Source organism: Amblyraja radiata, chromosome 28, assembly GCF_010909765.2.
Source record: "Amblyraja radiata isolate CabotCenter1 chromosome 28, sAmbRad1.1.pri, whole genome shotgun sequence".
In the NCBI taxonomy this organism is placed as follows: domain Eukaryota; kingdom Metazoa; phylum Chordata; class Chondrichthyes; order Rajiformes; family Rajidae; genus Amblyraja; species Amblyraja radiata.
The window spans coordinates 13,062,437-13,087,436 of record NC_045983.1 but is presented as its reverse complement, the minus strand read 5'-3'; the positions used below and the strand labels follow the sequence as shown (position 1 = coordinate 13,087,436).

The following is a 25,000-nucleotide window of genomic DNA, read 5'->3' as shown; positions in this document are numbered from 1 at the left end:
AATACTGCACATTCTGAAAATCGATCAAAAAAGCTGCAAAACATTCTCAGCGGATCAGGCAGCATTTTTGTTGAGAGAAACAGAATTTTGTTGAAAGGTCGTTATCCTGAAATGTTTCTCACACCACCGATGTTGCCCAGAGTAGTGTCTACTACAGATAAAGTGAGGTCCATATTTAACCCCCGAATAATCCATACGAGTATAAACCATTTTCCGATTCCTTTGATTTGCATATTGTTTGTATGAAAGCCTTACTTCAACCATTGATCATAAATATTTCCTATAGATTACTGGGAAGAATAATAAAAATTTGTGTCATCGTGCTATTGGTACAAAATGATATTTTCTGATGGTGACATGAATTTGCAAGGTCAAGACAGAAAAACGTAATTTGTAAGATTGCCATTCAAGACAGAAAAAAACCCTGCAGTTTGGAAGAGTATCTTCCTGCAGTTTGGAAGAGTACCATTTTAATCAGGGACAAAATGTACATTAAATATATGATATACATCGGATTGTGGTTACTTTGGAGTATGTTAAAAGTTGTTAGGTAGACAAAAGTGCTGGAGAAACTCAGCGGGTGCGTCAGCATCTATGGAGCGAAGGAAATAGGCAACGTTTCGGTCCAAAACCCTTCTTCAGAAGTTATAAGTTGTTAAATTGATAGCATTCCATGAAGTATAACTAACTTTATAAATGCCATGCCATGATGCATAACTAACTGTGCATAAATAATGAATTTAACTGTAACAATCTCAAAGCACTTTGCTATTTGTATGTTATACTTTAAAGCAACATTATAAATGCGATCATTAAAAAAAAAAGACAAAATTAGAATTCATAAAAAGGGTGTAGACTCAGGGGAGAAAACGAGACTGCGTTTGGTCTGTGGTTATAGATGAAATGACTGTGGTGCATCATGGTGCAACTGAACTTGGGTCTCACAGTTTGATACCATGCAGCACCATGATATCCTTGTGAACTGATCCAAAAGTCAGTCAGTAATTCCAGATGATTCTGAATTTGATGGTGGTGTTAATTTCTTTTTATTATAGCAATAGATAAAACATATGGAAGAGTTATTTATATTTTTGTTCACAGTTAAACTATGACTCGTTGTGGCTTGGAGGAAAACTGGTGGTGTGGTCTTTGGCTGTCTTCATTCGCTGTTTTCACTTTTGCCTTCAGTAAGCATAGAAGCTGGTTTATAGCAGATTAGTTGGTGCACACTGATCTATTTCTTGCCAGAACCCAAATATTACTTTGGTCTGGTTTAAATTTCCTAGTTTAAGTCGTATTGATACTTCCCATTTTTCAACTTTAATTATTTGCACGTTTGTGATGAGCACTGACATTTCAGACTGTTTCAAGTGACTTTAACTAAAAATCAGAATGTTGTGTTGTGAAGAATGTAACCTGCCTTGTTTCCTTCTTATCTTCATCTCCTGACCAACTTTCTAATATTTTACATGTAACTTTTTATTTTACACATTGGTTGGAACTTTTTTTAAACGTAAATTTAAAAATGTTTAAAGTGTTACTTTCTTTTCACTTTCCTCATCATTACTTCCATTTCAGATGTTAACAGACAATTTAAATATTCCTTTGTGCATTTGTTTTCAGCTTGTGTATTATCTCTAGCTTCCACATAAACAACAACAATGGGAATACATATTTTCTCAATTAAATATTGAAAACATTGAATAAATATGAGAAACCTTGTTCATGTCCGAAATTCAATTTTGGAGATACCTGATGGGAATGTTTTGGTTCCCAAAGCATGTTTGTGGTGATTAATAATTTGAGACATTATTCTTGTGCTGAAATAACTGGAGTAAGGTGACTTGTAGCATAGACAAAGTTTAGTCGCTTTACATCTCCATCACATATCAGGGAGGCCTTAAAGCCCTTTGTTCCTGCCTCGGCCGCAGAATCAGCCAATTTCCATCTAGTTCAACAAAGAAACTGACAAGTTACTAAAGAACCTCACCCTCAACAACCTCCCACTTCCTCCAAATCAAAGGCGTAGCTATGGGCAATCGCATGGACCCCAGCTATGCCTGCCTCTTTGTGGGGTATGTTGAACCATCCCTGTTCCCGGTGTACACTGGCCCAAATCCTCGAACTCTATCACGGTTACATTGACGACTGCCTCGGTGCTACCTCCTGCACCCATGCAGAACTCATGGACTCCTGCACTCAAATTCACTTGGACCTTCTCCGACACCTCCTTCCCCTTTCATGATCTCACCATCTCCATCGCAGAAGATAGACTATTAACTGATGACTATTACAAACCCACTGACTCCCTCAACTATCTCGACTACACTTCTTCCCAACCTGCCTCCTGCAAAAACTCTGTCCCCTACTCCCAATTACTAGGTTTACGCCGAATCTGAGTCCAAGATGAGGTGTTCCATACCAGGACATCCGAGATGTCCTCATTCTTTATGGAACGGGGTTCCCCTCTTCCATCATAGATGAGGCCCTCACACGTGTCTCCTCAGTACTCCGCAGCACTGCGCTTGATCCCCCTCCCCCTAGTCGCAACAGGAACAGAGTGCCCCATGCTCTTACTTTACACCCCATCAGCCGTCGCATACAACACATAATCCTCCAACATTTTAGTCATTTCCAACGGGATCCCACCACTAGTCACATCTTGCCATCTCCACCCCTTTCCGCCTACCGCAGAGACTATTCCCTCCGCAACTCCTTGATTAACTCATCCCTTCCCACCCAAACCACCCCCTCCCCAGGTACCTTCCCCAGCAACTGCAGGAGATGCCCCTTCCCTCCAGTCCTGCCGTCTCTCTGAAATTTAAAACATATTTATTTCTAACTTTGCTAAATTATGATGAAAGGCTGTTGACGAGATGGTAACTTTGTTCCCCACTCCACATCTGCTGCCAGATCTCCTGAGTATTTTCAGTTTGCATTGCAGATTTTCAACATCAGCAATGTTTTCTTTTTCTTTTGTATTTTACTGGTCTGGTTGATCAGTGTGCTCTTTTGTGAATTTTGCAGTTTCTTTTCATGATTACTGGCACATGTTGAAATATGTGGGGAAAAATATTACACAGATGTGCTCTTAGATTAGCATTTTTTACTGGGACATTGTATGCAAATTTAAGAATTTGGTTAGCTACGTGCCATAAGTATAAAGGGCCAGGGCAGATAATTTACCCTTTTGATGCATGATGACATTTCTCGGTTAGCCGAGTAGATCAGATGTGTTTTGGGAATTAATGGAATTGCCTGTCATCTTCCTCCTGTTTTCTTTATTTAGATTGCTACATTTATTTTTGATTAAAGCAATATTTTGCCTATTAAGCTTTTGCTTATTGTGTGTAATGTTATTCGTGTTTCTTTTTGTCACCAGCCCACCATACTGCTGTGTGGATCTTTATTCGCTTCGGACTGGTGAAATGGTCAAATCCATCCAGTTCAAAACCCCCATCTACGAGCTGCATTGTAACAAAAGGTATGATTATCTGCACATTGAGTTGTGAGTAAGAAATGTGTTTCTTCGTGTCATGCAAGAACCATCTAATTGTACCAGGGTGGAAATAAATTGCCCCTGATCCTACAGGACTGCCAAAGATTTTTTTGCAGTACTGCGAAAATAAAATGATTCGGCTTTTTATTCTGTGTTTTTATCAATCTATTTGTCTTTTTTAGTTTTAAATGTAACGTCCTTAAACATATTAATAATAAAAGATATCTCGTGCGTGCCATGGATAGCAGAGGCCTTTTCCATTATGTCAGAGTGTGGTTCCGTTGCTGTGGTTGATATTAAGCTGCCTGATTTAATTTTACCATTTGCAGTAAAAAATGACGTTTTCTTAGTTTTGAGCTGCTGATTGTTTCATTGTCCTGGAAATTAATTGTTGCCAGAAACATTTTGTAGATGTAAGCTGATTTCCTACACATCATCAATGTGTTTAATATGTTAAAAGGTGGAGAAAGGTATTAAGGGTCTGAACGTAAAGTGGATGTTAAGCGCTTTTGCATAAATATACTAACCAAATCAGTGATGGATCACAGGGTATGTATGACCTTTGATAATTAATTCAACTCTTTTATATAAAAGAATAGCTACCAAAGATGAGATCACCTCTTTAAGCCTTTAAACCGAGTTCCAATTTTGACTGATGTACAAATTCACTGTGGTTTCCACTTTTTCTTCATTTCTCTTCTGTGAGAGCAAGCAGATACCAGGGACATGAATGGCTTGAGTGAGTGGCTAAGACTTTGGCAAATTTGGCATAGTGTGGGAAAATAAGATATTTTCCACTTTGGAAGAAAGAAGAAAAATATTATTATTTATATGGAACAAGACTACAAGAGGAATGGGAGGGGGGGGGGGGGGGAGGGTTATACCTGAAGTATAAAACTAGTAAGAAGGCTGATTCAAAGTTATCCTTTTGAGACTTAAATCTGCATATTGACTGCATAATTAATAATGTAGAAGGCAAATTAATAGTCTGTATTCAATATAATTTTCTAGATTCATATTTTGAGGGCAAAGGCTATTTCGGAACTTGTCTTGGGCAATGTTAGGGAATAGTGACCGCCATCTAAGGCAATTTGATTTTGAGTTTTAAAGTGATGGGGTTCGATGCAAAATTGGGTCTTAATTTTGAACAAATGAAACTGGAAGTATGAGAGGAGAGTCGTCTCTAGTTGATTGGGGAAATACATTGAAAATTGAGGACAGAGAATGGCCAACACGGGTGTCAGCGGTTATGAGGAGAAGGTGGGAAAATGGGATTGAGACGGAAATATAGATCAGCTATGATTGATTGGTGGAGTAGATTTGTTGAGCCGAATGGCCTAATTCTGCTCCTACAATTTATGAACTTCACACTTAAAGAAATAATACATAATTCGCAGATAAAATATATTCCTTGAAGGAACAAAGTCAGCGTTAAATCTGGGAAGCTTATAAAGGTGTTAGAAGTTTGCGTTTGAGTTTTGTGCACAGAGGTGCAGGTACATAGTTCCACAAAGGTGGCAGCACTCGTGGTCAGCTCGTGAAGAAGGCATATGGCATGCTTTCCTTCATCGTTCAGGGTATTGAGCCCAACAGTTGACGTGTAATGATATAGCTGTACATGATGTTCGTATGGCCACATTTGGAGTACAGTCTACAGATCAATTTGCAGGAAGGATGCCATTATACTGGAAAGAGTACAGAGAAGATTTATAATAATGTTAGACCAAGTGAGACCCGTTGGGTCCCTGTCACACGGGAGGCCCCAACGCAGCCCGTTCCTCCAACGCAATATTCCACCACTCACCAACCTCGCAGGGGCTGCTCATTTCCCTTTATTCACCCTCCCTCATTTTAAACGTTAAAAAAATGCTTGCTTAGGCTGGCAGGACTCAGTGTCCTGAGATAGCAACATTGTAGCGAGCAGGGCTACAATCCCATTGTGATGTCATAGTTGTAAATGCCAGTGCAGAAGGAAAAAATATTTCTCAAATGGGGTTTTGTAAAGTTAAAAATGTGAATAACTTGTAAATTATAACATCAATCTGGGCAAAACTTAATACATGACACCACAGGACAATGGTGAGTAAGGTGGTGCAAATATTGTAGCGCTATCGTGCACCGTTTTGGCATAGTTCAGGTCATGATCACAAACAAACACTAATCAAACACACAAACTCACACACAAGATGAGTTTTAGTAATATATACTAGACCAAGTGGGATCCGTTGGGCCCCGTCCCCCAACGCAATAATCTACCACTCACCCATAGCCCCCACGGGAGGCCTGGTCCCCCAACGCAACCCGTTCCCCAACGTAAGATTCCACCACTCACCCGTTGGGTCCCTGTCACACGGGAGGCCTGGTCCCCCAACGCAACCCGTACCCCAACATAAGATTCCACCACTTACTCGTTCCCCCAATGTAATATTCCACCACCCACCCATAGGTCCCAACTGTGCAGGTCATTTAAAACTTTAAAAAAATGCAATTGCACTAACATTTAATGTGATGTAGGTGCCACTGACAAGACCATCTTTTGTTATACAAATTTAATCATTAAGCTTTGCTGTGCTGGGTTAGGCTGGCAGATTCTTTCCCTGAAGGACATTTGCTGTTAAGGACTCAATGTTCTGGGATAGAAACATTGTAGCCGGTAGGGCACTGAGGTGTCATAACTGCCTAACTGCCAGTGCAGATTTGAAGAAATCCAACTTTTAAATGTCACTTTAAAACGTTTAAATCTCCCCCACTACGCCCCTCTCCTTACAACAGAGATCAGCAGCAGAGAGCAGCAGAGATCACATTGTGATGTAATTTTCCGTTTTCAGAATCTTCACGGCAGCTTGTGTAAATGAGATCCTATTGTGATTGGATGACTGTGAGATGGCATTGTGCCATCATCACTGGAAGCTGCTGGAAGAGTCTCCCTGTCAAAGGCAGTTATTTTTACAAAGTTGGCTATTTTTAAACTTAAAATATCAATAACTTTTGAAATATAACAATATAACATCAAACCTGAAGGAAACTTGACAAGACCGACAATGGAAAAATCTGAGTAAGGTTCTGCAAACATGTTAACGCTACCGTGTACCATTTTGGCGAAGATACAATAACACATGTAGACTCGCGCACACGCACACGCGCGCACATATACACACACACACACACACACACACACACACACACACACACACACACACACACACACACACACACACACACACACACACACACACACACACACACACACACACACACAAGATGAGACTTTTAATAGTATATAGATAGATAAATAATATATAGATTACTGGATCTGGAGGGTTTGAGATGTAAGGAGAGCCTGAATAGGTTGGGACTTTTTTCCCTGGAATGCAGGAGGCTGAGTTGTGATCTTAAAGAGACATATAAAATCATGAGGGAAATAAATAAGATGAATAGCCACAGTCTTTTACTCAGGGAAGGGGCGTCTAATACTAGAGGACATAGGTTTAAGATGGGAGGGGGAACATTTAACAAGGACCTGATGGGCAACATTTTCACATGGAGAGTGGTGCATATATATGGAATGAGCTGACCGAGGAATAGAAGAGGTGAGTACATTTGCAACATGTAAAAGACAGTTGGACAGGGGTATCGATAGGAAAAGTTTGGAGCTATAGGGGAAGATGCAAGCAGGTAAAACAAGCTCGGTTTGGTAACGGTCAGTGTAGGTAAGTCGAGACGAAGGGCCTGTTTCCATGTTGTATAGCTCTATGACTTGAAACATCAAGGAAAAGGTTGGATTCATGTAGATGGGTACTTGATGGATGGCATGAACATAGTAGACTGCGATCTTGGTTCTGTGCTGTACGACTCCATGTATCCAAGTCATGAACATCAGTGGTGGGGCAAAGAGAACAGGAATGCACAAAAGCTTTACTTCAGATAAACAATCAAGGGGGTATTAATTAATCTGTAGAATTGTACATACTCATAACCACAGAATGCTCTGAGATTCAGATACAACAGACAGGAAGACAGATAAAAACAGAAAACTTCGGTACCATTCAGCAGGCAAGGCACTATTTGTAGAAAGAGAAACAGTTAACATTTCAGGTCCAGGATCCTTTATCAGATATGTGAAAGAGAGAAACAAGTTAGTATAGGTTCCTGCCAGACTTTCATTGGCGAGATTTCAAAGATATGTGGGAAATGAAAGACGGTTACACAAATGGATTTGAGGGACATGTACATCAGTGTTCAGTGGGGAGAAAGGGAACCCCTTTAAGGGGACAATATACATATGTATATATGTTGGAAGGAAAAATTGCAGGATAAACAAATACCTCAGCTCTGTAACTCCAGACTAAACAAGAATGATCCTAAGTGAATTAACAAATAAAGTGAAACAGAGAGGTTGTGGGGAGGAAAGGATTCACTGAGAATCTCATAAAACCATGCAGAAAATATCGAAAGAGTGATAAGAGCGAGATCTATTGACAAAGCATACCTCTAAGAATTTATTTCAAGTTAAGAATGTTAGAAGATGTTAGAACGGAGGAGTGCAACTGGAGATGTGCATGATTATTAGACCTTTTCTCCCCATATTGACAAAGGACAATGTGCTCCTAAAACTGAACTGAAAAATTCATAACTTCTATATAAATTAGATTGAAGTTTGATACAAATGGAAAGTGCAAAAAAGTAATTGATACCAGGAAAACATGATATCTTCCTAGATAGTGGACTTGCAAGTTAAATTTGAGAGATTATTTGAAGAGGGTCAGCAGACAATGGTATTCTGGTAGAAACATTTAAATGTTTCCATACTCCTATAAAATCATGTTTTATGTATACGTTGGAAGGATAAATGGTTTCCAGAGAATAGGTTTCAAAATGGCTGAATTCAAAACTGAAACGTATCTTTTTGCTTTACTGATCACCCAATGTAGAGCAGACATTAACAGAACAAACAAAATGTTGATTTGTGCCTCTGAAACAATAGAGTATGTCAGAGGAGAAAGTAAACAACAAGTAAAACTTCCAGAAACACAAAAAATACTGACATTAATTCATGCTGGTAACTTTGTTAACACACTTGTTTTTCCCTTCCATTTATGATATTTTTTTTCTAATTGTGAAATAGCTAAGACTAGCCAGGATTCTGCTCTGTAAACGGTGTAGTACTCCTTTCCTTCTTCAAATGTTCATTCTTCACATGTTCGCCCTGATAATGAATGTTGGCTGGCAAGTTACCTCTCGGAACTTACTGCCAAGCTGGATCTCACATGCATCAAAAATCTTAACGTGCAAATTTCTAACAGTTCAGTGCAAGAAAGTTCATATTTTAAGCAGTCTCTAGTTTTCGATGCAAACAAAGAGTCGCGGACTGAATTATCAATGTTATCAACTTTCTTTAAAGATGTGAGGAAACTTATTTTTAAAATGTCATTTTTAGCGGAGCGTTAAACTACTTCTGCCACTTGGTGTCACTAAAACTATGTTTGTTTCCCAGCTGTATTGACGAACTACCATTCACCACACTCAGTGAAATGCAGGGGTTTTTTTGTACCTTAGCAGCACAAAGTGCAACATTTAGAGAGTTCCAGAGCTGCACCATGCTGATATTCTGCTCGTATAATGTAAATCAACAAAAGTTCAATACAAAAGCTACACAAAACCAAAAGAGAGAAAATAAAATATCGAAGATAGTCACAAAATGCTGGAGTAAGTCAGCGGGACAGACACCATCTTTGGTTAGAAGGAATGGTTCCCCCTGCCCTTTTGTGTCTATCTTTGGTGTAAACCAGCTTCTGCAGTTCCTTCCTACACAGATAAAATATCCATGTGGTTTCCAGGTGGAGCCTTAATATTGAACAATTTGGAATTAGAAGATGGAAAATATAGTTTGGTTCTCTCTACCTCGCTTGGATAATGGATAGATAGGGCTATTGGCATGGCATTTCCTAATTAAGATCAGGTAAATTCAGAGTTCACAAGTAAATCAACTTCAGCCGGACCTTTTAGCCCAGATTAGTCCAGCCATCTAGAAAAACAAATAGTCTCCCTGTTGAGAATCTCTTAAATTACTCAAGTTTTTACTTGGTTGATATTGTGTGTCCCATTACTGATCATTTATGTTGTAAAGTTGTCTTTTGTCGATCTAACTCGGCTGTGTGTGCAACTACAAAGTATTTCTCTGAATTTGTGGTCCAGATTCACCATGCGTATAGAATTTAACATAATATAACCTGTGTATAAACAATACCCATTTTCAGCTCTTGGGTCTCAATGATCATTGATATCCTTTTCCACTGTATCTCTGTGAAAGGTTTCTGCCAGCTAAACCCTGCCAGTCCTCAAAAGAAAATTAAGAAACTGATTCGATCTCCTTTTTCAATTCTTGGTGGGCTGTATTTTATGTCATTTTGAAACATTTCATCATGGCAGATGGAATTTAAAACTAATAAGTGGGAGGTGATGCACCTTGAGAGGACTAATAAGGGTAGAAGAGAACTATCAAGGGTAGAACATACACAATGAATCGTAGGGCGCACGGTAGTACAGAGGAACTTTGGGAATTTAGTGTAGAAGTCCCTGAAGGTGGCAGCATTAGTTGACAAGGTGAAAGACCTGCCTGAGTTTCTCAACTCCATCCCTTCCCCTCTACTACCTGCTCATCATTCTTCAACTCTCCTTAGTTCACCTATTGGCCCCTGTCACACTACTTCCCCTCTCTTTATACTCTCCTCCCTCTCCACTTAGTCCTGATGCAGGATTTCAACCTGAAATATTGGTAATTCGTTTCCCTCTAAAAATGCTGATCAACTTGTTGAGTTCATGCAGCAGATTGTTTATTGTTGTTGCTGTTGTTGTACTTTCTGCTTATTTCCTCCATTTCATTTCCACTCTTTTAATATGTTTCTGGTTTTGTATTTATCCCCTTTTGTTTCACCTTTTTCCCAGTAGTAAAGTTTTTTTTTTTTACTTCACTGTCGATTCTCTTGATGATCCATTTGGAAATTTGCTTGATTGTTTTTTCCTTATTCTCACCTGCCTGTCATTGAAGAACATTTGTTTTCTTTAGTTTCTTTAGAGATGGAAATTTAAACTCGTCTAAAACACTGCATGCCTACCATGACTTCAGATCCATTCTTTTCCAAAGTATTTGTTTTGAACTGTAGTTGAGTAATTGATGTTCTGTGAAAATAGTTCTGAATGTGCTAGCCTATGAACGTGTACAGATTAATTACATTCACTGCTGCAAATTTCTAATTGAAAATTTTTATTCCCCTTCATATCTACTCCAAAATTCATTCACTAAAGTCTTTGCTTGTATTTTATCAGTCATCTTTCATTTTCTTCTTCTCTTTCTCTGTAATCTGCTTCACTTGATCTTTTACCAATTCATTATTTTTGCTTCCTTGGCTTTTTTCTTCAAATTCCATGTGTTTATTTTAAGCTTTTTCATTTTTATTCTTTTGTCCATAAGTAATTGTCACTGTTTACTTTCCTTCATCATTTAAACTTTTTTACCTCTGGACTGGTGTTCCGTTTTGGTCACTCTACTATAGTAAAGATACCATTCATTTAGAAAGAGTACAGAGAAGATTTGAGGATGTTGCCAGGATTCGAGGTTCTGAGCTATAGGAAAATGTGCGTAGCAGGCTGAGGGGTGATCTTATAGAGGTGTATAAAATTCCAATAAAGTCCTATGAAGTGTGGAGAAGATGCAGCCTGTTTGTACTTTGCAAGCTCTTTCAAACGACATTACTGTCTGCATGGAGTTTGTGTGTTCTCCCTTTGGCCACAAAGGTTTCCCCTGGGTACTCTGGTTTCCTCGCACATCCCAAAGACCTGCGGGCTTATAGGTTAATTGTCTTCAGTAAAATTACTCTTAGAGTGTAGATAGATAGATAGATAGATAGCTAGATCCTTTATTGTCATTCAGACCTTTCAGTCTGAACAAAATTATGTTGCCTGCAGTCATACACAGAATCAATAATAACAAAACATACAATACACACAAATTAAACATCCACCACAGTGAGTTCACCAAGCACATCCTCACTGTGATGGAGGCAAAGTCTTAATCTCCGTCTCTTCTTTTAGCTGATGTAATAGATGTAATAGAAATGGGATAAAACAGAACTAGTGTGAACGGGTGATTGATGTTCGACGTGGACTCGGTGGCCCAGAGGGCCTGATTCTATGTTGTATCTCCAAACTAAACAACAGTGAGGGAGAGATTATTCTTCCAAAGCAGCTGGGGGGAGGAGGTTGTAGATCAAGAATAAGAAAGTGGGAAAGCAAATGGATCAAGTGAGGAAATTAAGTTCATGCGTCGGGTAAAGATGATCAATTAGCAAAAGTGAAAGGACGCTCAGTCAGTACAAACAATTGGCCCAGGAAAAGCCTCAATAGTACCAGCCAAAACTGAATTAATATCTCTGCCATCATTTATGACATTAGCAGTTAGCTTTGATAATTAACTAGCAGTGAAATTAGCACAGAAGTTCTGGCGGCCATTTATTAATTCTCAATCTGTTGTTTGCCATGAATAACACATGGGCAAAAGGAGATTCTTACGAAAACAGACACAAAAAGCTGGAGTGACTCAGCGGGTCAAGTAACATCTTTGGAGAAAAGGAATAAGTGACGTTTCGGGTCGAGACTCTTCTTTTCTTTAGCTATTTTCTTATGGCCCTTTGACAACTAAGGGCGCTGATCACTTTTACAGGAAATTTCCTTCAGTTAACTAAAACTCATGCCTGGCTTCTCGAAACCCTCTTCATTGTTATCACCAGCTTAATTCACTGCTTTGATAAAGTAGTCGACATTCATCTGAAAACCTCCAGCTTCATTATAGTCCGATACTAATTAAACATCATCCAGGATTGATTGGTTCGGAAGGCAGCAGATTTGATATCTACCACTTCTGTCATTGCCACATTTCTGCAGGATACGTTGACACCAATTGAAATTTCTAGATATCCCTGCCTATCGCACGCTCTCCTGGTTTGGCCATTTATTGTTGTTGGTTCATTGTTGCCGTGTTTTTCCAAATCTGGAATACTCAACCAGGAATTTCAGTGACAGACGCAACAACATTAGACAAGGTTCCGCATGGTAGGCTGCACTGGAGGGTTAGATTGGATGGGATCCAAGGAGAGACAACTGAATGGATAGAAAATTGGCTTCATGGAAGGAAACAGTGGGTGATGGTGATGGTTGTTTTTCAGACTGGAGGCCTCAGGGTTCGGTGCTGTTTGTTTGCTCTTTGTCATCTATATGAATGATTTGGATGAGAATGTACAAGCATGATTAGCAAGTTTTCAGATGAAACTAAAGTGGGTGGTATTGTAGATAGTGAAGATGGTTATCAGAAATTGCAGCATGGAAGTTTCGAGAGAACATAGTGTGGACTTTCCTTTTAAACAAATGCAGGCCATAGAGTCACAGAGCGTGGAAATAGGCCCTTCGGCCCAACTTGTCTAAGACAACCAAACATCCTCATCTACACATTTCCAGCGCTCGATGGAACAACTGTTTGCGGGGTATCCATGCACCATTATTGTTGATGACATTCTCGTTTACGTGTGCGACTTGGCTGGGCATGACGCTAATCTGAAGAAAGTGTTGGACCGTGCCAAAGACATCCAGCTCAAACTCAATCCCCTGAAGTGCAAGTTTCGGGTCCCGGCAGTTACCTACGTCGGACATGTTTTCATAAGTGGTGGTCTCAGACCAGACCAATCGAAGACTGCTGCTATCAACGAAATGCCAGCTCCTACTGACGTTACGACTACAAAGATTCCTTGGAATGGTCAACTACCTGGGGAAATTTATTCCCAACCTCAGTGACATATCTGCCCCCCTGCGGGAACTGACACACAAAGACACTGCATGGTCCTGGTATCCTCAGCATCAAAGAACTTTTGATATTCTCAATTTGCAGCTGGCCAGCGCACCTACCCTCGCCTATTTTGCTTTGGTGTTACCAGTAACACTCACATGTGCAGCGTCCCAGTACGGACTTGGTGCTGCTTGTCTGCAGACTACTGCCGATGGCGAATGCAAGCTTGTTTCATATGCCTCTCGCACACTAACTGATACTGAACAACGTTACGCCCAGATTGAAAAAGAATTACTTGCAGTGGTTTTCACCTGCACAAAATTCAAGACTTTATTTTTGGGAAGTCTGTGATTATAGAAACAGACCACCATCTTGAATAAACCCATTCATGCCGCTCCGGCTCGCCTGCAACGGATGATGATGCAGCTGCAGCGTTTTGATTTCAACATTGTCTATAAAAAAGGCAAGGACATGCACACAGCTGACACGCTATCAAGGGCCCCACGCAAATCCAGCGAACAACAACTCTCTGAACAGGACCAGTTCTCAGTAATGAAGGTATCATATGTTCCTACTGATTGCCTAAGCAGCCTGGCAGAGCACACGACTGCTGACGAGACTTTACTATTGCTGTCCGCAGTCATCCGGCGTGGCTGGCCGGATAAACAACACAGCACTCCGCTCTCGATCCGACCATACTTCCTGGTTCGCGACGAACTGGCGTTACTGGTCGGGATTATAGTCAAAGGCCACAAGGCAGTTGTCCCAGCTGTCCTCCAGGACAAGTACTTCGACACCGTACACAGGGGCTACCCCGGTGTGGAGGCTACCTTATAATGGGCACAGAGCATGTTTTACTAGCAATGTTACAAAATTTTGAGATTTAAAAAATCAAGTCTGCAATTTATCCCATCAGCTAAAGCACAAAAATAAGTTTAATTTGACACCTAATTCACTTTCATATCTTCAGTATTAAAAAAGTTATGGCCATTTTCATACTCGGAAATTAGCATCTTGTTCCCTATTGATTTTCCATTGACTTAGCACAAAAGCTGTGATCGAGGACAGTGAAATGGCCATAACTTTATTAAAAATTAAGAGAACTGAAAGAAATTTTCAGTTATTATAGATTGAAGCATTCTAAAACAAATATGAAACAATCTTACTTGGATGACCTGAAATTAAAGCATATAATTAGTTAGTTACCCAATTGTAGCTAATTCCAAACTTCAATTACTAGATCTAAACATCTATCCATTTCTTAAGAAAAGATTAACATTTTTAAATAGCCTAAGTGTCCAAATAACATTCACAAAGAATTCTACCCTCAACTACCCTCTGTGGCAGAGAGTTCCAGAGATTCACCACTCTCTGTGTGAAAAAAGTTTTTCTCATCTCGGTTTTAAAGGATTTCCCCCTTATCCTTAAGCTGTGACCCCTTGTCCTGGACTTCCCCAACATCGGGAACAATCTTCCTGCATCTAGCCTGTCCAACCCCTTAAGAATTTTGTAAGTTTCTATAAGATCCCTTCTTAATCTCCTAAATTCTAGAGAGTATAAACCAAGTCTATCCAGTCTTTCTTCATAAGACAGTCCTGACATCGCAGGAATCAGTCTGGTGAACCTTCTCTGCACTCCCTCTATGGCAATAATGTCCTTCCTTAGATTTGGAGATCAAAACTGTACGCAATACTCCAGGTGTGGTCTCACCAAGACCCTGTACAACTGCAGTAGAACCTCCCTGCTCCTATACTCAAATCCTTTTGCTATGAAAGCTAACATACCATTCGCTTTCTTCACTGCCTGCTGCACCTGCATGCCTACTTTCAATGACTGGTGTACCATGACACCCAGGTCTCGCTGCATCTCCCCTTTTCCTAATCGGCCACCATTTAGATAATAATCTGCTTTCCTGTTTTTGACACCAAAATGGATAACCTCACATTTATCCACATTATACTGCATCAGCCAAACATTTGCCCACTCACCCAGCCTATCCAAGTCACCTTGCAGTCTCCTAGCATCCTCCTCACAGCTAACACTGCCCCCCAGCTAAGTGTCATCCGCAAACTTGGAGATATTGCCTTCAATTCCCTCATCCAGATCATTAATATCCCTTTTTAATGTAAAAATAAACAACCTACCTTCCGTTGTTCCCTGTATGAGATCCGTCCCGTTGTCGGCGGTCGCGGGTTTAGAGGATAATTTTTAACCTACTATAACAATTAAATTAACCAATAAAGTTTAAAAATAGCTGCAGCGAATGAACCTCGCAGCGATTTTTCGTCAGCAACTAAGTAGGCTGAACAACCTCGATTTGAATAGCCTAGGGAAAATCGCGTTTTAAACCCGCCCCCCTCTCAACGGCGCCAAAATCGCGCAGACGGGCAGGGACAGATCTGCAGCCCCGCTGAAGGTAGGTTTTGCAACATACCTAGTTTTACTGGCCTACGTGACAAAACTGAAGTCTGCGCCATCTGCAAAAGCCTGACGCCACACCAGCAGAAGCAGCCCGGTTCCTCCTCTACCTTGGTCCACGGTAGCCACTGACATATTCGAATGGCATGGGATACACTATCTGGTTCTTGTCGACTCTTATTCGGGCTGGTTTGACATCAATCTACTCCAAACCATCACATCTGAAGCAGTTATCCAGAAGTTGCAACGCCATTTCTCAGTGCACTGCTCCCCTGCACGCCTTCTATCTGACAACGGCAGCCAGTTCACCAGCCCGCTTTTCAAAAACTTTGCACAACGATGGGACTTTCGACATGTCACCAGCAGCCCTGAGTTTCCGCAGTCCAACGGACTCGCTGAACGAGCCGTCCGAAGCGCAAAACAACTAATGGAGCGTTCTTACCTTGCTAAATCTGACGTCTACCTGGACCTGCTCAATTTAATGGACAATGCCAGGGATCCCATACTGGGTTCCCCAGCCCAACGAGTGATGTCTCGCCAAACACATGCTGCTCTGCCTGTACCCTAGCAGCTTTTGCAGCCACAGGTTTGTTCTCCGCCTGCGGTCCAGAAACAACTACAATTCAAGCGCGATGCACAAAAACATTTTTTGATAAATCCAGTAAGCCACTTCAGTGGACAGGTTGTTTGCCTCCAGACCAACAAGGGCTATGGTCGTCTGGGTCACATCACAGCCCTGCCAAAGAACCACGCTCGTACCTGATTAGCACCGACGGGGCCATTTACAGACGCAACCGTCAACATCTCCTTACAGTGAAGGTCAACATCTCCTTACAGTGAAGGAACCGCGTCCTGCGACTCCGCATCCAGAGGTTTTGCGTTATGTATACCCTCCCACTACCGGGCCGGCTGCTCCACTATCAGAGACGGTCCCCCGCGGCCTCCCCTCGCCTATTTCACCACTTCCACCCGGTGGGTCCCCGGTCATTTCCCCGGTTACCTCTGCAGTCACTTCACCGGTTAAAGGAGGAGATGCGGATTTATACCGCACACGTGACGGACGGGTCAGCAGGCCACCCATTAGATACGGTGATTTTGTGTAACTATCCTTGCCCATATGCGTTATTAACATTCCGGCTACTATATTGTTTGGCCACCATGTTTCCACGTATCTATGCTTTATTTTGTTTCTACAAGGAAAGATGTAGATTAGATTGGTTATTTCTTACTTTAATAAATAAGTGTTGTATTTTGATGTGTGTACGACTCCACTCATTACAGGTGGTTAGTGTGTGTGTTTGAGGGGTAGTTAGTGTGTGTGTGTGTGTGTGTGTGTGTGTGTGGGGGGGGGGTGGTTAGTCTGTGTGACGCAGCAGGCCCCCTCCCCCACCGCAACAGGTCCCACTTGGTCTAGTAATCTTATAAAATTTGGCTGTTTTAGTATTCCCACAATTGCCTGTCACTGTTCCATTCAAATGTTCAAATTACAATTTTTTTTATTCCACGTGGTCTTTACTTTATATTCTGTCATGAGCTGTGGAGGTCTTCCTTGGCCTGCCAGTCCCTTTGCCATTTCTTTTTAATGATTTATTCTTAATTATGTTCCAAACAGTTGATTTTGGTAAGCCTAAGGTTTGGATGATGTCTCTAATAGTTTTATTCCTGTTTCTCAGTCACATAATGGCTTCTTTGACTTTCATTGGCACAACTTTGGTCCTCATGTTGATAAACAGCAATAAAAAATTCCAAAGGTGATGGAAAGACTGAAGGAAAGACAAGGTGCTGAGAGCTCTCTTATACCTGTATTAAGCAGTCATTTAAACACCCCTGATCAATTACAAACACCTGTGAAGCCATGTGTCCCAAACATTATGGTGCCCTGAAATGGGGGGACTATGTATAAACACAGCTGTAATTTCTACACGGTGAAACCAAATGTATAAAAATGCCCTTTAATAAAATCTGACCATGTGCACTTTGACCACATGTGATTTTTTTCTATTACAAATCCCAAATTATGGAGTACAGAGGCAAATAAATAAATGATGGGTCTTTGTCCCAAACTTTATGGAGGGCACTGTATTTCTATAGCATTTTTTAGGGCTTACCATCCAATTTCGTAGAGTTATTAATTTTATAATGTTGAAGGCGCAGCCACCAGTTTTCATAAAACAAACTCACATTTAGCAAAGACATAATTACCTGATAATCTACGCGAGCCTTTTATTGTCATATGTCCCAAAACGGAACAATAAAATTCTTACTTTTCACTGATACTGATTGATAAATATTGGCCAGAATGCTTTGCAGATTGTTTTTGTGTTTTTATAAGATTATCTGCCTGCCTAAGAGTAGATTGATTGTGGAGATGGTGCAGAGGAGAATTACCAGAATGTTATCAAGACTGGGAACATTTACCTATGGGAAAATATTGCTTAAACTAAGATTGTCTTCCGTGGAATAGAGGAAACATAATAAGATGATAAAAAAGGAAGACCTATTTTCCTTATCAGAGAGGGAAAGTATAAAAAATATTGTTAGAAGGACTAGGGCAGGAGGTAAGAAAAACTCTTTCACCTAGAAGTAGTGGGGGTCGGGAATACATTGCCTAAAGGAGTGGTGGAGCCAGAAACCCTTTTGCCAAATGGGGATGTGCTTAAGTATGGCAATACTCTATTGGACTGTTTCTTCGAGAAGAATTTCACTGTGTGTTTGCACTTTGCACATATGGAAATAAAAGCACCAATGAATCATTTAAAAGCTTGTTGGAACAGCATGGGCTTGTGTGGTGGAAGGTGGGATTAGGTTGGGTAGCAACTGGCAGAGATACAAGGGGATTAATGGCCTTGTGCCATGATTTTTTTATGATTCTATGAAGACCAAGTTTTAACACCTAATCCAAAGATGGCATCACGTACGTTCAGCACCTTCAGTGAGAAATGTTTCTTCTCACTCATATCCGGTGCATTTGACAAATAAACAATTTTGAACTCTTGATTAAAGCAACACTGCACAGCCACTCCTACCCATGGCAGTCTTATTATTACTTTAACTATATCTGTGATCGATATTGTATGTGACTTTTAAAATCATTTTTACATTTTAATCTCATGGAAGAACCTACTAGCAGAGTGTTAAACATGTTCCATCTGATGTACTAATCTGCATGATCAATAGAGAAACATATACGAGCATATTTCCTGACGACTTTTTGTCTTTCTTTCTCAGGGTCTTGGTAGTTGTGTTACAGGAGAAGATTGCCACCTTTGATAGCTGCACTTTCACGAAGAAGTTCTTTGTCACAAGTATGTACCACAGCTATGCAGGTTGCAAAATAAATGTCAAGTGATTTCAAATTTCGTGTGACCCTTTTGTAATTGGATTGCAGCAAAACAGACTGATTTGGATTAATATGGCTATGAGAACAAATGTTTCTTTGGGTTCTACAAATGTAAACATATTGTGTTTTAAGAATAATTCTGAAAACCATTTATATGTTATTTCTACAGTGGGAAAATGGGTAAAGCTGGAATAAAATTGAAAAATGCTGAAAACACTCACTAGATCAGGGAAATAATTAATGTTTCAGGTTCAGAATTCTTCGTCAAAATTGGGAAAGAGAAAAACAAGTTTGTGTAGTTAGCAGCTACCTATACTACCTTGTTTCTCTCTTTCTTGAAGTTTCCCTGACTTAAAATGTTACCTGTTTCTCTTTCTAAGGTGCTGCCTCATATGCTGAGTGTTTCCAGCATTTATGTTTTTATTTCCGAATCCCAGCATCTGCAGTTTTTTTAATGGATTTTTATTTTCAGGAAAAATTGGAGAGATCAAAACCATTTTTATCTTGTAGATTGCAACTGTTTGTCCAAGATGTGCATTTGACTCTGAGCATTTGACTCTGAGACCTCTGTTGTGAGGAGGTGGTAGTGGTCTTTATTAAAACTGTTACACTGTAATGATTTTGACTAGTACTAAATTACATTCTGCCAGTTTTGAAAAGTTGATAAGTGTTGGTACATGTGAATAGTTTGGAAGTTGATGTGATTAGTTATGAATATTATTTTAAAAATCTGAAATTATATCAGTAATAGAATAGAAAACATATCAGATATTTAACTTTTATAACTCTGTTCTAAAGTTAACTCTAAATGTTTGTGTCTTCATAAATACAATTGCTTCTTAGTCTGATAATAGTGTACATAAAAAAGAAATTCTGGAAACCTTTGGCTCTAGTTTCCTTCCATTTTTTAAAATAAAATATGTACAGACACTGGGTACGGCTATTCCTCCTTGTTAAAAGACCAGAGTCTGCCTTGAGTACGAGCAGGCTGTGCTAATTTTCACCAACAACATAGCTCTTTTTATTTTGTATCCTCTCCAACTACATTTTTATATAGTACATTTAATGGAATTATACTTTTTAAAAGACGTGCAAATGAGAAGATATGTGAGATTGAGAAGCCTTGGTTCAATTGTGGGAAGAAATGCAGCAAATCAAAGATGTTTAGGGGACGAAAGTCACAGTTGGATTTAACTGTGTTTAGCCAAGTACCCGACTCAGGATCTCAGAATATGTCCACAGGCTTTGTAATGAAGTTTTAACTTACAACTTCCAGATTCAGAGATGAGAGCTACCTACTGAGACAAGCTTCTGATCTTAGACTTATGGTAATCTGTTTGGAATCAGGGCATGTTGATATAAAATTGGTGGCCTAAAAAGACTCAAAATCAAAATTACATGGATAATAGGCTGAGAGCTGAATTGTACTAGTTAAGCTTCAAGTTGTAACTATGAACATTACTGGCATTTTGCTGTGCAACAGTGTGTTCCATGTTGTTGCTTGGATTTGTTGGTTAATATTTGATGAGGTCACGCTAGGAGGGATTAGGCAACAGTGCTTTTCTGCAGGTCACAGAGCTTGTCCACCATGATCAAAGTGTTTTGCTGACCTTGACAGTCAGCGATTTTAAGAGATTTGGCAAGCAGTGTCATGGATCATTTCCTAATCTGCTTATTTATTTATACTAATTAACTCTGAGGACTGAAAGAAAGCATCCTTGCAATGAGAATATATTTTGTGTATATATGATTGCTTGTACAGTAATAAATACCATTGTCGACCAGTTGGGCTGAATGGCCTGTTTGCTTCGGATTCAGTTTAAATAATCATGAATCAAAATATAAATAAATTTATAAATGCTTCACATTCTATGTCTTGCACTTTACTCACCATTTAACAACTAGATGTAATGCTTTTGTCATATGTTTTCATTTGCTGTTACTGTTTAGATTTATAATAGAAAATTCTTGATGCAAATTTGCAATCTGACCATTTGGTTCCTCCACTTCCCTCAATATTATCTAATTCATTATTCTTTATCTATTATTTTAAATTTGTGTTATGAAGTCAGACATGCATAACTGTCTAATTATTCTTTAAATTCTGCAGTTTTATTTATCCCACTTGTCTTGTTTTGTTTTTTCCCTTCTTCCCTCCCATTAACAATACTGTTTTAGCTCGTGAAGGAATTAATTTAATTTTCAATAAATCCAATTGAATTTAGTTTACAATCATTATATTCCATGAGACTATTTGAACAAACGGCAACTGTGAGCCAATCAATTGACCACAATCTTCACTGACATCTTCAACGTCCGAGGAAGGGTCTCGACTATAAACGTCACCTGTTCCTTCTCTCCAGGGATACTGCCTGTCCTGCTGAGTTACTCAAGCATTTTGTGTCTATCTTCAACTTCTCACTTCAGCAGTCTATTGTCCCTATTTGCTTCAGAGAAACCTCCATTATTCCAGTCAACAAGAAAAGTAAAGCGACCTATGTTAATGGCTACCAGCCAATAGTTCTAACAGTGACCATAATTAAGTGTTTTAATAGATTGAGAATGATCCACATCAATGCAGTCTTCTGGACAATCAAGACCCTTTGTAAGTTATGTATCGGAAAATATGTCTATGGAGGATGTCATCTCCCTTGTACACATTCAGCTTACAACTGCATAATATGGAATAAGCTCATCTTTAAACTGCTAGATCTTAAACTTGGGGCCTCCATCTGGAACTGGCTTCTGGGCTGCCTGATTGACGGATCTCAGTCGGTTAGAATTGGTTAAAACATTTTCTCTGCCCTGTCTCTTGTCACTGGTGCTCCTCAGGGTAGCATGCTCCGTCCCGATTCTACTCCTTGTACACCCATGACTGTGAGGTCAAGTACAGTATCAACTTGATCTTTAAATCTGCTGCTGATATCACCATTGTCAGCCGGATTAATAGCAATGATGAGGTGGAATACTGAAAATAAATCTGGAACCTTGTGTCCTGGTGTCACCTAATCCTTAATGTCAGCATGTTGAAGGAGTTGAATGTCAATCTAAAGAAGTGGCAGCATGAGAGATGGAGTTGGAGAACACAACCGTATCCACATCAATGGAGATGTGGTAGACTTGGTCAACAGTTTCAGGTTCCACGGCATCCATATCACCAGCAACCTTATCTGGTCCCTTCACTCTGATGCGGTGATAACGAAAATGTATTAGCATATTTACTTTCTTTGGTGTCTGAGAAGTTCACAAGGATTCTCTCAAACTTCTGTAGATACACTGTAGAAAGTAATCTGATGGGGTGTATTTCAGCCTGGTATGGCAACTGCACTGTTCTTGGCCGCCTGAACCTGCAGAGAATGGTGAACACAGCCCAGTCCATCATTGGCTGGTTACTTTTTTTCCTTTCAGTACATCTGCAGTTGCATTAGGAAAGCTGGGAGAATTGTCAAGGATGTCTGTCACCTTAGCTATTCCCTTCCTTCTCATCTACCTCCTCAGAAAATATACATACAGGAGTTGAAAGCCCTGATGCCAAGATTTAGGAACATCATCTTCCCGAAAGAACAGGAGTTATCAGACTCCTGAACCCCTCACATCGTTCACCCCCCCATTCAGGAAGTACTGCCACGTACTCTTAACACTACGTCGTTTGGTTATTTTATTATTGCACTTTAGTACTTTTTTCTGCAGTAATTGCATTCTTTGCACCATTCAACTGATTTGCATTTGTCACTGTATTTATTGTTATATCTGTCATTACCATGCATACCCCAATCAGTGAGGATAGGTGACAAATCATCCTCTACAATTATTCTAAAAAATGGTGCTCTGCAAGGAAGCGATGCCAGCCCCCTCCTTTACTCCTTGTACACCTACAACTATGCGGCCAAGTACAAATCCATCGTTGTGGGCCAGATATCAAATAATAACAAGACAGAGTAGAGAAAGGAGATTGAGAACTTGTGATTTGATGTCGAGGCTACAACCTTTCTCTCAATGTCAGCAAGATCAAGGAGATAGTAATCGACTTCAGGAAGCGAAGCGGTACACAAACCACGGCATTGACCGTACACAAGTAGAGATGAAGTAGAGGTTGAATGCTTCACATTCCTAGGAGTAAATATCACCAGCAACCAGAAAGCATATTGTTGGGATGCATCACAGCATGATTTGGGAACAGCCCCATTTAGGACAGCAAGAAATGGCAGAGAATCGTGGATGCAGCCCAGACCACCACACAAACCAACCTCCCATCCATTGACTCCATTTATACTTCACGTTGCTCAGCAAGGCCTTCAGCAAAATCAAGGACGAGTCTCACCCTGGCCACTCCCTCCTCCCTTCTCCCATCAGGCAAGAGGTATAGAAGTGTGAAAACACACACCTCCAGATTCAGGGCAGTTTCCCAGCTGTTATCAGGCAACTGATCCATCCTACCAACAAACTAGAGAGCAGCCCTCAGCTACTATCTACCTCGTTGGAGACCCTTGGACTATCTTTAATTGGACTTAACTGGACTTTATCTTGCACTGAATGCTATTTCATTTATCATATATCTGTACCCTGTGGATGCCTGTATTGTCTTTCTGCTGACTGGGTAACACGCAACAAAATGTTTTCACTGTACTTCGGTGCATGTGACAATAAACTAAACCACTGTTTACTCTGTGAGCTTCATTCGAACAAGGAATTTTATTACACCATGGTGCATATGACAATAAACAAATTTGTAAATTTTAAACAAACTCATATAACCCTATTGTACCCAATCTCCATTTAATAAATCAATCATCCAAATATACGGAACAGCAAAATAAAACAAAACAAATTAAAATATGCTCTTGAGATTGGTCAGGGTTTAATTCCTTTTATGATGAGGAGGTAGATTTGATTTCTTCCATCCCTGCTACCAGCTACTCGTTACTCAATAAATGTCATGTTATTTGTATTTGCGTCATGCAGATTTATCATTTGCACCAACAAAAATCAATGTGCATCAGTTTGAAAGTGCGCCTTTGGGTTAGCATTAACCTATATTCAAGTTTCAGCGCCTTACATACTTTTGTGTGGCAGTTAAAGTGGATTTGGTGATCTCTGAATAGACACAAAGCAGGTGCACTTCAATAAGTACATTTAGAAAATTACTATTTTCCTCAGGCTTTCTTCACAAGTTAATACTGATAATAGCACCCAATGGATGCAGTTAGCAGTAGGATACAACTAAATCTGTGCTCTAAAATTGACCAATGAAATAATAATTTTGTCCAAACATCATCTCCTTCTCTGTTTGCAGCCATATTCTGTCCATTTGCCTTGTTACTTTCCGTCCAGTATCAAGACCATCTTCTTGATCAGCTGCCTCACCCGCTGAGTTACTCCAGCATTTTGTGTCTATCCTTGATCACCCCGTTGGCCTCCATCATAGCTTTTTGCATTTGTGCCTCGTACTCTCCCACACATCTCTTGTTCTTTTAACTGTAAACATTGAAACTACTGAGATATGAAAGATAAAGTGTCATATGTTTGTGTTCAGTACTTGTACAAGAATATCCCATGGCATAGAAGAGAATTCAAATACAGAGGATATGGTTACATTTAAGGGAATGATGGATAAACACAGGAATGAGATAGGAACCATAGATTATACTGAAGATAGACACAAAAAGCTGGAGTAACTCAGCGGGACAGGCAACATCTCTGGAGAGAAGGAATGGGTGACGTTTCGGGTCGAGGCCCTTCTTCAGACTGGTTAGGGATAAGGGAAACGAGAGATATAGACAGTGATGTGGAGAGATAAAGAATAATGAATGAAAGATATACAAAAAAAGTAACGATAATAAACAGTGGGTCTAAAATTATTGGTTGCCAGGAGACAAAGGGGCCCACTTGCCATCGGGCAAGCTGACAC

General features: G+C 40.0%; 1 protein-coding gene across 6 annotated transcripts in view; it reads left to right on the top strand.

Moving 5' to 3' along the window:
• bcas3 (BCAS3 microtubule associated cell migration factor) overlaps positions 1 to 25,000 on the top strand; it is a 692,691-nt gene that overhangs the window by 112,925 nt on the left and 554,766 nt on the right. For all 6 annotated transcript variants that reach the window (XM_033045811.1, XM_033045815.1, XM_033045814.1 and 3 more), the window contains 2 exons: positions 3,383 to 3,484; positions 18,981 to 19,057. In XM_033045811.1, the coding sequence (XP_032901702.1) occupies positions 3,383 to 3,484; positions 18,981 to 19,057 (179 nt within the window). The remainder of the gene's footprint in view (positions 1 to 3,382; positions 3,485 to 18,980; positions 19,058 to 25,000) is intronic.